The following is a 12832-nucleotide window of genomic DNA, read 5'->3' on the forward strand; positions in this document are numbered from 1 at the left end:
AGGAAACAAAAAAGAAATTGGTGTCCAGGCCCCACCCTCAGAGGTGAGTTTTACTTTCCTTATTGGGGTGGCATTTGGGCATTGTTTTTTTTTAATTTTTTTTTTTTTATATTTACTTATTTTTGAGAGACAGAGACAGAGTGTGAGTAGGGGAGGGGCAGAGAGAGAGAGGGAGACACAGAATCCGAAGCAGGCTCCAGGCTCTGAGCGGTCAGCAAAGAGCCCCGTGTGGGGCTCGAACTCACAGACTGCCAGATTATGACCTGGGCCGAAGTCGCACACCCAACTGACTGAGCCAGCCAGGTGCCCCGCATTGGGATTTTTTAAAAGCTCCCTAGGTGGCTCTGTTGTGTAGCCAGGATGGAGGACCACCGGTGAAAGGTATGGAGTGAGTCCAAATCCAAGCCCTTTCAGTTGACCGTGTGACCTCAGGCAAGGTGATAGCTCTGAATTTCCCCGTCCTTACGACAAGGAAAATCATACATAAGCCCCTCGAGGTTGAGGGCCTGTGTCCCTGGTCACCAGTGATTGTATTCCGCGCACTCGATGCAGGACCCAGGACGTGTGTAGTTGGCGCTCGCCGTGTATTTGTTGAATGAAAAAGAATTCCCTGCGTGGTGAATAAGCTGCCCTTAGCGTGACGGGCAAGTGCACGTGACAGTCCCGAACCTGGAAAGCGAGGGGGGTGACTCCGTTCTGCAGGTGGGGAACTGAGAGAGAGGTGGTTCATGTCTTACCCGGAGTCAGCGTGTGCTGAAGCTGGCACGTGAGCCCAGGTCTGCCTGGCACGGAATCCCGTGCATGCTACGCGCGCCTTAGGTCAGCTCTTCCTCCTTAAGGTTCCTAAAATCGGAAGACCATGGCCGTTCATCCCACCTCTCAACTGTCGGGCTTGCCCAGACGGCTCCTGCCTCGTGACGCTACAGGCTGTCCTTAACTAGCAGCGCGTCTTTCTTTCCTTACTTCTCAGAGCTTAATAAAAATAAATTCGTACTTGTGCCCTTAGTCAAGTAATGTTCCCTACTGCATTATACAGGATTTTCGCTCTGCCCTCTCTCTCCTCGTGAAAACCTAAGCTGATGTCAGAGAGGGCCTCCCCGTGTAACTGGTGCCCTGTGTCTAACTGCTGGGGCGTGTTTGAAGGAGATCTCAAGGAGGCCGTGTGACGCAGGCACGCACGGGTCTTGTGCACCCGGTGACTTCTCAGGGAGAGGCACACAGCCGGGGCGCGTGTCAGCGTTAGTTAATGACTGACCTGTGCTGCAGACTGTCCCGCAGGTTTTATGCCAGGCCCTGGGGGGTGCAAAGGCCAAGTAGGACGTGCCTTCCCTGCCCCCAGGGCGGCGGGAAGTGACCCGGAAGTAACTGAAATACACCCCCAGCCCTCTGCCAGAGAGAAGTGCGCACGGGGCCTGCGGGCGCACGGGAGGGGTGAGGTGGGGAGGGGCCCGTCGGCCAGGAAGGCTCCCGAGGAGAGGAGCGGGGTTTGAGCTGAGCTGGTGATGACCAAAGTGGACAAAGGAAGCCCATTCACACGCGTGCCCTGTAGAGAGTGTGACCAGCAGCCCCTGCCCCCCACATCTCCATCCTGTACCTCCCCTGTCTGGACCTCACTCCCCAAGGGCAACCGCTGTTGTGACTTGTGACTTCTGTCACTGTAGATTAGTTGTCCCCCCCCTTTTTTTTTTTGGACTTTGGCTAACTGGAGTCATATGGCACATACTTTGTGTCTGGCTTTCTTTGCTCAACCTTGTGTGACGTTCACCTGGGTTATTGTGTGGCAGCGTTCATTTTCTTTCATTATGGATAGTTTCGGGGTATACAGATGTACCGCTGAATGTTCTCTGCAGGGGGACGTTGGATCTGCTCCGTTTTTGACAAGTAGGGAGAACGCTGGTCACAGTGTTCTCGCTCATGTGTTTCGGTGCATCTGTACCGCGGTGCTTTAGCGGACGCTGCTGAGTGCTCTCCCAGGGCGGTGGTACCGCAGTGCCCTTGCACATACTTGGACTAGGGTGCAGGAGTTCTGGGCGCCACACGGCCTCTCCAGAATTTGGTGTTGTCGGCTTTTTGGTTTTGCCATTCTGGCGATAGAAGTTTAGGTAAAGGGTATTGTGTTTGGCTTTAACTTGGATTTTCCTGACGACTAAGGGTCGGGTGCATCTTTTCAAATTTTACTGACCATTTGGAATCTTCTTTTGTGAAGTGCCTACAGTTGTCTTTTTTATTGTTGTTGTTAATTTTTTTTAATGTTCGTTTATTTATGAGAGAGGCAGAGTGCGAGCGCGGGGGGTGCAGAGAGAGAGGGAGACGGAGAATCCAAGGCAGGCTCCAGGCTCCGAGCTGTCAACATAGAGCCTGATGCGAGGCTCGAGCTCACAAACTGCAAGATCGTGACCTGGGCCAAAGTCAGCCGCTCAACCAAATGAGCCACCCAGGCGCCCCCTGCAGTTGTCTTATTGACTTGTAGGCATATTTGATATATTCAGGATAACAGTCTTTTGTGAGATGTGTTGCAGATATATTCTACGCTCTAGCTTACCTTTTCATTCTCTTAATGTTTTTTTTTTTTCTTAGCGAACAGAAGTTCTTAATTTTAATGAATTCTAACTGACAGAATCTTTCATTTAATGGTTAATGCCTTTTTGTATTTGTTTAAGAGATTTTTTTGTTCTCTTCCAGAAGCCTTGTTTTGCCGTTTCCAGCTAGATCCATGATCCATCAGAATTAATTTTCTGTAGTGTGAGGTATTGGTTATTTGCTATAAGCATCATCTTTCTCATTGAACCTTTGAAATAAATCAGGTGACCATATGTGTTCCATTTCTCACTAATAATAACTATGTAATAGGTCTTGCTATCTGATAGAATGAGTCCTTCTGCTTCTTTGTTCTTTAAGATTATTTTGACTCAGGGCGCCGAGGGGGGTGGGGGGGGCGCTCAGCTGATTGAGAGCCTGACTCTTGGTTCCAGCTCAGGTCCTGATCTCACGGTTTGTGAGATTGAGCCCCGTGTCAGCCTCTGTGCTGACAGTGTGGAGCCTGCTTGGGATTCTCTGTCTCCCTGTCTCTCTTCCCCTACCCAACTTACGCTGTCTCTGTCTCTCTCAAAATAAATAAATAAATAAACCTTTAAAAAGAAATTTAAAAAGTAAAAGATTATTTTCAGTCTTCTACATACTTTTCATTTCCATATAAATTTTAAAATCAGCTTGGCAATTACCACCAAAAAGTCTGCAGTTAGAAAAAATTTTTCTAAAAGGTTATTTACTGAGAAAGAGAGGAGGGTTTGGGGAGGGGTAGAGAGAGAGGGAGAGAGAGAATCCCAAGCAGGTCTGGAGCGGTCAGCACAGAGCCCGACTCAGGGCTCAGTCTCACAAACTGTAAGGTCATGTGACCTGCGCTGAAATCAAGAGTTGGATGGTTAACCGACTGAGCCCCCCAGGCTCCCCAAAAGCTGCAGTCTTCTTTGCGATTACATTGAATCTGTTGATCATTTTTTCCTATGCGCGGGCTTCTTATCTCTGAATGTGGTATTTTCTCCAATTATTCTGATTTCCTGTAATTTTTCCACAATATTTTATAGTTTTTTTTTTAAATGTAAAGGTCTTGCATTTCTTTCATTAAATTTATTCCAAGATCTGTGTAAATTTTTGATGGTTTTACGGATGCCATTTTATAAGTGCTGGAAATGCAGTTAATTTTGTATATAGAACTTGAATCCTGCAGTCTTGCTATGTTGAGTTATTCTAATAGTTTATCTGTGGATTCTTTTGGATTTTCTTTGTAGAAAATGATGTGGTCTGTGGATGAGGTTCACTTCTTCCAATTCTTACGCCTTTCCCTTTGTTTTCTCCATACCGCGTGAGTAGGAACTCCCATACGGTGCTGCACTGGAGTGGTGTTGGCAGAAACCCCGTGTGGGTCCTGGTCTCTGGGAGAGCTCTCGCCATCTCCCCGTGGAGTGTGATGTTTGCTGTTAGGACACCTCTTATCAGACACCGTACTTTTTATTAGATACCTTTTATCAGGTTAAGGAAGTTTCCTTTTTATTCCTGGTTTTATGATTTAAAAAAAAGTCATGAATGTGTTGCATTATTTAGCAAATGCTTTTTTTCCTGCATCTGTTGATGATTATATGTGTTTTCTCCTTTATTTTGTTTGGGATAAGTAACATTGTATTTTTCTAATGTTAAGTAAGCTAAATTTGCATTCTTGGAAAAAATCCCAACTTATTTATGGCATATCATCCTTTCATATCTGTCCCGGGATTTGATTTGCTAATATTTTATGATTTTTCTGTCTATATTCATTAGAGCGTGACCTGTAACTTTTCCTTTCTTTCAATGCCCTCGTCAGGTTTTGGTATCAGGATTATGCTGGCTTTCTAAAATGGGTTGAGTGTTCTGTTTCTCAAAGTTGCTAGGAGATTTTTCTCTGGTAGTTGGATGAACCTACCAGTGTGTTACAACTCATAGAAGTGTACACCAAAAAGCTCGCTTTTATTGTGTATGAATTTTAAAAAATAATAAAAAGGGCACCTGGGTGGCTCAGTTAAGTGTCCAGCTCTTGATTTCAGCTCAGGTCATGATCCCATGGTTCATGAGATCGAGCCCCACATCGGGCTTTGTGCTGACAGCACAGAGCCTGATTGGGATTCTCTCTCTGTCTCAAAACAAATAAATAAACTTAAAAAAAAAAAAAAAGGCCTTCATGGGGGAAGTTTTTAAATACACACACACGCACGCACTCTCTTTATGTCAAATGATCCTCTAGGGGCATCAGAAAGTGTAGTTGAATACATTTTTTCTTGGCTAATAATGCTTACAAATGTGTTTATTGAATGACCTAGTTAATACATTTCTTTTGGGGGTTGGGGGTGGAATAAAAGTTTTGTTCTCTGAAAGAGTTCGTGGATTTCTTCTTAAACATTTGGAAGAATTCACTAGTGAGGCCATTTCGACCTGAGTTTTCTTTGTGGGTTTTTAAAATCTAGATATTTTTGGATTTTGTTTGTTTTGCTGAGGTGCAGTGGGTAAAGCCTGAGTGGTGCAGGTGGGGGAAGAATTAGGAGGGATGTGGGCAGGTGCAGCTGTAGGACGCTGGTGCAGGGGAGCGCAGAGAGTCCTGGGAGTGAACCTGAGGGAAGGAAGGAAGGGGAGGGACTTCGACTGTCGACTGTCGTGTCCCTGTGGCAGCTGGATGAGTGATCGGTAACTCCCGAGCCGGACCAGCAGATGTGGACTCCACTCCTGTGGTAGGGAGGAATGGACCAGAAGTTTCCAGCAAGGTAGCAGGAGTTTTAAGTGTGTAAACATAGTCCGAACAGTCCTTCTCAAACGCGTGAGCATCAGAGCCACACGGGGGGCTCATTCAAACAGGGCTTGCTGGGCTTTATCCCGGAGTGTGATTCAGTTGGTGCAGGGGGCAGGGGGCTCAAGAATTTGTTTCCAGCTCGTTCCCAGGCCTGCCTCTGGTCCAGGTCCCCGCTGTGGGATCCATGGCTAGAGTCCATTCCTTAGCCAGCACCTCCCCGCCACCAGCTGTCTGGGGCAGGGCTTTCGTTCCCGGAGCCCAGCAGACTCAGCACTCAGGACCACTCCAGCGCCGGGTTGCCTCTCAGATTCGATCGTCTGTCTTCTTTTTGATTGCAAAAGTAACACATGCTCATTTGGGATTTTTAAAGCAGTAACAGAAATTGGTGTTTGGTGTGTTTGTTTTTTTTTTTTTAATTTTTTTTTTCAACGTTTATTTATTTTTGGGACAGAGAGAGACAGAGCATGAACGGGAGAGGGGCAGAGAGAGAGGGAGACACAGAATCGGAAACAGGCTCCAGGCTCTGAGCCATCAGCGCAGAGCCCGACGCGGGGCTCGAACTCCCGGACCGCGAGATCGTGACCTGGCTGAAGTCGGACGCTCAACCGACTGCGCCACCCAGGCGCCCCTGTGTGTTTGTTTTTGAGAAAGGCGGAGAGAAGGTGCAAGTGAGCAAGGGGCAGAGAGAGAGAGAAACGGGGCTCGCCCAAAGTGGGGCTCATGTTCGCCCAAAGCAGGGCTCGAGTGCATCCGAAGTGGGGCTCGAACTCATGACCCGTGAGATCGTGATGTGAGCCCAGCCAAGTCAGATGCTTAATGACTGAGCCACCCAGCAATAACAGAAGTTCGCAAAGTGAGAGTAAAATTTCTCTCTTTGCCCCTCACCACCTCCTCTTGCTGGAGATGGCCATCTACTGACTCTCTCTAGTCAGACGTTTCTTGTGCAGTTGTGAACACACAAACACACTGGCAGGGCTGATCATTAGACGGAGGACCCTGGCTGGGGCGTGTGGAGGACTTTTTGCCATGGGTTAATGTTGGCACATGATTGAGTGAGGCTTAATGATGCCCCAAGGGAGAGCTTACCTGTGTCACTTCTTGTGGGTTTAGAGTAAATCATTTTTGTTGACCTTGAAGTTGTTAGTTAGAGCTTGTCCTTTTTTTTATACCTAATGGTATTTGGAGATCATGAAGGTGGGAGAATACTCTAGTGATGGCACTTTTTTTTTCTTTAAGATTTTTTTTAAGTAATTTCCACACCCAACATGGGGCTCCAACTTAGAACCCTGAGATCAAGAGTCCCAGGCTCTACTGACCAAGCAGCCAGGTGCCCCCATCTAGTGATGGTTCTTTTAAAAAAACTTTTTTTAAAAATGTTTTTATTTTTGACAGAGTGTGAGTGGGAGAGAGGCAGAGACAGAGGGAGACACAGAATCTGAAATGGGCTCCAGGCCCCAAGCTGCCAGCACAGATCCTGACGCGGGGCTTGAACCCACAAACCGTGAGATCATGACCTGAGCCGAAGTCGGACGCTTAACCGACTGAGCCACCCAGGCGCCCCTAGTGATGGTTCTAATGCAAGTTTTTTTTTTTTTTTAATTTTTTTTTTCAACGTTTTATTTTATTTTTGGGACAGAGAGAGACAGAGCATGAACGGGGGAGGGGCAGAGAGAGAGGGAGACACAGAATCGGAAACAGGCTCCAGGCTCTGAGCCATCAGCCCAGAGCCCGACGCGGGGCTCGAACTCACGGACCGCGAGATCGTGACCTGGCTGAAGTCGGACGCTTAACCGACTGCGCCACCCAGGCGCCCTCTAATGCAAGTTTTTGACAGGAACTTATGTGACAGTGTTGGAATTCACCTGAATACCTGATCGCTTCTTCCAGAAAGTACCATGTCGGCCACACAGGAGACGCTCGAGGTTGTTCCAAATGGGGATTTCGCTTTATTTCTCAGTCAGAGATGCCTGTGGGTCCTGTGGCCAGTTGGCCTCCCCTGGCAGGGGTGGCTGTGGTCTCTGCAGAGATGCGAGGGCCCCCCCGGGAACCCACCTGGTCACGTGGGCTTTCCTTCCCCCACTGCCCGCCCTCCTCCCTCCCTGTGACTAGTTCGGAGTCAGAGCCCTGCCCGCCCCCGCCCCCGCCCTCTGCCCTCCCAGCTGGTCCGCCCCGTCCTGCCCTGCGTGCCTTAACCTTCCAGACTGCGCTGCGGGGCCCGGAAGGGCGCCCAGGGTGCCTCCCTGGGACCGTGGCTCCGGCTCCCGGCTCCGGGAACGTCGCCCGGGAGCAGTCTGCACTTGTGGGGCTGGCCTTTCGGAGGCGTGTGGCTCCAGTAGACGCGATGGCTGTCTCCCCCGCGCTGCTGTTCGTGGACAGGTTTGTGGTTGCAATCTCGCCCCTCTTGCTTTTGCTTTTGTCATCGGAGGCCTACCTGGAGCTCGGATTTTGCCACGTCTGTAGGTTTTGGTGTGATTCAGCACCCCTGCCCCCGTCGGGCAGAGTTGTTTCTCACTTTCCAAGGGGTGTGGTCCCGAGGCTCCAGCGAGGGCCCGCGTGCCCCAGGAGCCAGGGGCCCGGGTGTGTGCGCGCGCGTGCCGTCTGATGCTCGCTGCACTCCCGTGTTGGCTGTTCCCTCCGGTTTTAGGGATCAACTTTATAACATCAGAGGCTCCTTGGCTAACCTTTTCTGAAGGAAGAGAGACGCTGAATATTTCTGGCTCTCGGGTACTTGCGACTGTGTGTGCGACTAGGAGCTTTGGGCCTGCTGTTTGGCCACAGTAAGAACACCTCAGTGTCTGTCTCAGTCGCCTCATATCTCCTGTAGGGTAGATGGGGTTTTATCACACAGGAGGTTGGGTTTGTAGGATGCGGTTTTGTGTCCTGTGTACCTGTGACAGTTGAGTGGGCTGGCCTTTTCCCCTTGTGTTTTCAGAGCGGAGTCAGAGGCCCAGTGTAAATAGATGTGGCAGTGGGGCATGTTGATTTCTGATGGTGGAGATCTGGAAAAAAAAAAAAAGTAAGAAATAGGCTTTGGAGGAATCATTTACCGTTTTTGCCTTCTCTACCCCGGAGGAGTACCAGGATTTAGATGTCCCTTCAGGAGCAAATTCCTCAGCCTCGCCAAGACTCTGTTTCCTGTCTGTGCCATGTGGGTGGACTGTGATCCCTTTCTGGGTCGTGCCTCCATGTGAGGACCCTCCAGCAAGGGCTTCCCTCCAGAGTTCCATCTCTCACGCAGAATATGTGGGACGTGCCAGGCGCGGTACGGGGCACCTGACAGGTGATCTGTGAAGGGTGGTTGTGATTCAGGAAATGGTGGAGAAGATACCCGTCTGTTCTGGGAACGGAACGTGACGGTGTTTTAGCGGATTTCTGAGGACTTTGGAACAAGCTTTGGTTATGTCTTGTCAACGACACAAAGGAAGGAGAAAGCAAGAAGCCCCAGGGAACCGTCGAATTACAACCTGGAGTTCACATGCACAGTATCTTGAAGGAGGAGGACTTTGGAGGTTTATTTCCTAAGATTCCAAGGAGTTTTGAGCAGTCCCTGCTGAGTGTCTGTGGCCCGTGGAACCTGCTCATCCAGGTCGGGCAGGGCTGCGCCCTTCTACCCCCGCCGTCCTCCACCCTCTGGGGCAGTGTGGACAGCTGCCGGGCAGCAGCCGTGGATGTTCGGGTCCAAGTCGTGGTTCCGTGTTGCTCTGTGTGTCTCTGGGCAACACTCCCCAACCTCTCTGAATGCTGGCTTCCTCTGTTTCATTTCATTTTATTTTATTTTTTTAAGGTTCGTTCATTTTTCAGAGACAGAGCGGGAGCCGGGGAGGGGCAGAGGGAGACCCAGAATCTGAAACAGACTCCAGGCTCTGAGCTGTCCGCACAGAGCCCGATGCGGGGTCTGAACTCACAGACAGGTGAGATTGTGACCTGAGCCAAAGTCGGATGCTTAAGTGACTGAGCCACCCAGGCGCCCCCTGGCTTGCTCTGTTTTAAATGGGCAGGTATAATTCTTGTGTGTTCTTTCTGAAAATTCCTCCAAAAAGCATGTATTTGATAAACATGTTTTCCTGTATGCCAGGAACTGTTCTAGGCCCTAGAGGCACCACAGTAAACACAAGAGATGGGACTCACCCTCGTGGACTTTACATTCTGTGATGAAGACACATAAAGGAACAAGTTGGTAACTCTCGTGCAAGACATTTGAGTGCTTACACCAGGTAGGGCCCTGGCTCTGGGTGCTGCCCTCAGCACACACTTCACGTGCTCTGAAATACACTGGTCCAGGGACCCAGGTCCAACACCTGATCTTGTCTGTCAGCTAGCATTCTAGATTGTTCCTGGAATCACCTTATTTTGACTTCAGTAATGTCTGAAAGTTAGTGGGGGCGGGGCTGAAAGGCACCACCTCAGCCCCACACCATTTAAGAAGAAAGGGGGTCTGTCCTTGGACTATATGGTCTTTTGTCGAAAAATGGAGAGATGGAACTTTGGATGGAAGTCCTTGCTGGGGGGGCACCTGAGTGGCTCAGTCAGGTAAGTGTCGGACTTCGGCTCAGGTCATGATCTCAGGGTTGGTGAGTTCGAGCCCCGTGTCGGGCTCTCTGCTGTCAGTGCAGAGCCCGCTTCGGATCCTCTGTCCCTCCTCCCATCCCCCTTCCTGCTTGTGCGCCCTCTCTCAAAAATAAATTAACATTAAAAAAGTCCTCGCTGGAGTGTCCTCACATGGAAGCACGTCCCAGGTTTCCAAAGCCAAAAGGACAGTGTTAGAATTATGATGTTAATGATGCTTGACCTTCAGGACTCCTCATGTCTGCCTAATTTTGTGTTCATAACTAAACATTTTTTTTTTTAATGTCTAGAAGATTCCCCCAAATGAATAAGCTTCAAGGCCCCTTAAAACTGGATCTGGCCCTGCAGGTGGCTGACAGGGGGGACACTGCAGTGGCAGGTGTCCTGACGTGTGGGCAGTGGAGGACCAGGTGGAGCATGGCCCAGATGAACCCACAGCTTAGCTCTGGCTGGTTGTCGTGCGGGAACACGTGCCCGTGTGGCCAGCTCTTACGGTATGTCAGGAGAAGCCAGAAGCCCAGGTTTTTCTTTGATTTCTCCATATTTAAAAATGCTGATAAATATTTCCAGCTGGAAAACTCTGTGCAGGCAGAAAACACAGGCTCCCAGCGTGTCACCTCTCCTTGTGGCCCCTGCACACACACCTGCCCCGATGAGTTGTGTGTTATTTCACTTAGTTCTCCTGAGACTTGTTATCTCCATTTACAGATGAAAACCATGAGGCCCTGGGCCTTTGCTGCTTTGGTGGGGGGTGTGGTCCTGAGGGTAGGGGGTGGGGGTGGAGGGTGGGGTGGGCAGTGGGGTGGGAGGTGGGGCCCTGAGGCTGGGGGGGTTGGGTGGGGTGGGGAGCCCCGATTGGAGCCACAGCTAGGCCCCTTGTAGCCTCCTGTGCATCACTTCTCAGCCAGGAATAGGCGATAACAAAGTTATGTCCCATCTTGCAGTTTTCTTGGAGCAGATAAGCACCTGAGCTGCCTGTGCTGGGAACCTGGGGTTCAGATTTGGGGGCCTCTCACCAGGAAGGCCCCCGTTCTGCCTCTGCCTGAAGTTGCTGGAGCAGGGTGGTCAGGTCAGCGTGACGGGACCGCAAGTACGCCTGTGGCCCCTTGGTGACAGTTGCCTTTCAGCCGTTCTGTCGTGTTCCTGCGCGCATGTCCCTGCAGCCTTGCTGGTCTGTATGAGGTCTGGGAGTGGACGGCAGTGTGTGTGCACGGCCCTGCTGACCACAGGGCTGGCTCTGTGCCCTTCCAGAGTTCTCGGCTGTGTGGTCGGAGGCTGCGCCGGACTGCGGAGGCCTGGAAGGGCAGGGGTCTGAGTCCCTGGTGGGCGACCTTAGGAACTTACCTAACTTGTAGGAGGTAGGCCGTTCTCCTTGGGATGCTTGTGTCGTGCTCACTGCTCCGGCTCACGGCTGGGGTCGTGAAGCACAGGGCAGAGCGGGTGCATGAGCCACGCGGGCTGAGCCGCCAGTGCCTTCCCAGGTGCGGCTCCATACGGTTTCACTTCTCTTTTCTAAGTGTTTATTGTTTGTACCAGTGCAGCATCACTGGCCGTTTCACTTGCTCTCCAGCTTTTTGTTGGTCAGGGCACTTGCCACCCGACACAGCAGGGGCTCCTGGCACTCGCCACCTAGCCTTACTAGGGACGGGCAGAAAAATCGGGCACTGTTTTGGGGTTTGATAAAGCCTTCCTGATTTGGAAGATGGGGGTGGGGGTGGTGCAGAAGCACTAATTTTCTCTTTTTCTGTTTTTTAGTCATCTCTACACCCGGCATGGGGTTGGAACATACCACCCCCGAGATAAGAGTTGCACGCCCCACCGACTGAGCCAGCCAGGCACCCCTCGCTTCCTTTCTTATTGGCAGAAATCCCTAATTTAGCAACGGCTTCTTTATATATGAACTTTTTCCTTCCTTTTTTTTTTTTTAAGTTCATTTATTTTTGAGAGAGGGAGTGTGTGTGAGCAGGGGAGGGGCAGAGACAGAGGGAGAAGGAGAGAACTCCAAGCAGGCTCCACACCGTCAGTGCAGAGCCTGACATGGGGCTCAGACTCACAAACTGTGAGATCACGACCTGAGCCGAAACCCAAGTTGGATGCTTAACCGTCTGAGCCACCCAGGCGCCCCTGTTAACTTTCTCCAATAGGCGATACGCTTGCACGGTACAAAATCCAGAAAGTGCAGTAGAGTGTGTGGTGAAGAGTTTTGTTTCTGCACCGTGCCACCGGGTAAGCTGTTGCAGGAGCACAGAATGCCCATTTCTGTCTTCTCCCAGAGGTAGTCTGTGCTGGTACGAGCAACACAGGTGCACGTACTGTGCGGCCTGCTTTACGCTGTTACGCGCTTCGCTTTTTGCCTTTAACGACGAATAGTTGTTGGTCCTTCAAAAAAATGGCCCTGACCCCCTTTTTTTTAAAAAAAGGCTTGATTTATTTAAGTAATCTCTACACCCAGTGTGGGCTCGAACTCATGACTCCAAGATCGGGAATCACATGCTCTACCAACGGAGCCAGCCAGGCTATCCCCTGACCCTTCTTACTGATGTATATGGACATGTCGTGAACCCCTGGGTAGTTTTCGGTCTTTTTTGACACTTTGAAGAACACTCTGTCCCAGCTGGCGCATTTCGTTGCAATGACACGCACATTTGTCATGTGTTCAGCAGCCTGTGTGGCTGGTGGCCCGTCCTGGGCGGTGAGGGCCTGACCCCTCTGTCAGGAGGTGTGGGGCGTTCAGGTCTCCAGGTTGTATGTTTCCCCACTCGCCCCGCTTTGCCCCTTGTCACATGTCAGCCCCCTCTACTTCCCGCCTGTGGGAAGTATAAGCACTATAAGCCACATGATAAGGCACTGGACAAGCCTGGCGAAGGAAGGATCCTGTGGCTTATAGTGTGGGGGAGTCGGAGGAAAGGGAGCACCGGTCAGAGTCTGCGTAAAGCCGTGCCCGACTGGTCT

General features: G+C 50.6%; 1 protein-coding gene across 5 annotated transcripts in view; it reads left to right on the forward strand.

Annotated features, from left to right (window-relative positions):
* Positions 1-12832, forward strand: part of TBC1D14 (TBC1 domain family member 14) — a 111974-nt gene that overhangs the window by 30127 nt on the left and 69015 nt on the right. The window contains exon 1 of one of the 5 annotated variants that reach the window (XM_032593018.1): positions 7518-7690. The exons of the other annotated variants lie outside the window; for them this stretch is intronic. Within the exon in view, the coding sequence (XP_032448909.1) occupies positions 7656-7690 (35 nt within the window). The 5' untranslated portion in view covers positions 7518-7655. Of the gene's footprint in view, positions 1-7517; positions 7691-12832 lie in introns of those variants that run through there. 5 annotated transcript variants of the gene reach the window in all.

Source organism: Lynx canadensis, chromosome B1, assembly GCF_007474595.2.
Source record: "Lynx canadensis isolate LIC74 chromosome B1, mLynCan4.pri.v2, whole genome shotgun sequence".
Classification (NCBI taxonomy): Eukaryota; Metazoa; Chordata; class Mammalia; order Carnivora; family Felidae; genus Lynx; species Lynx canadensis.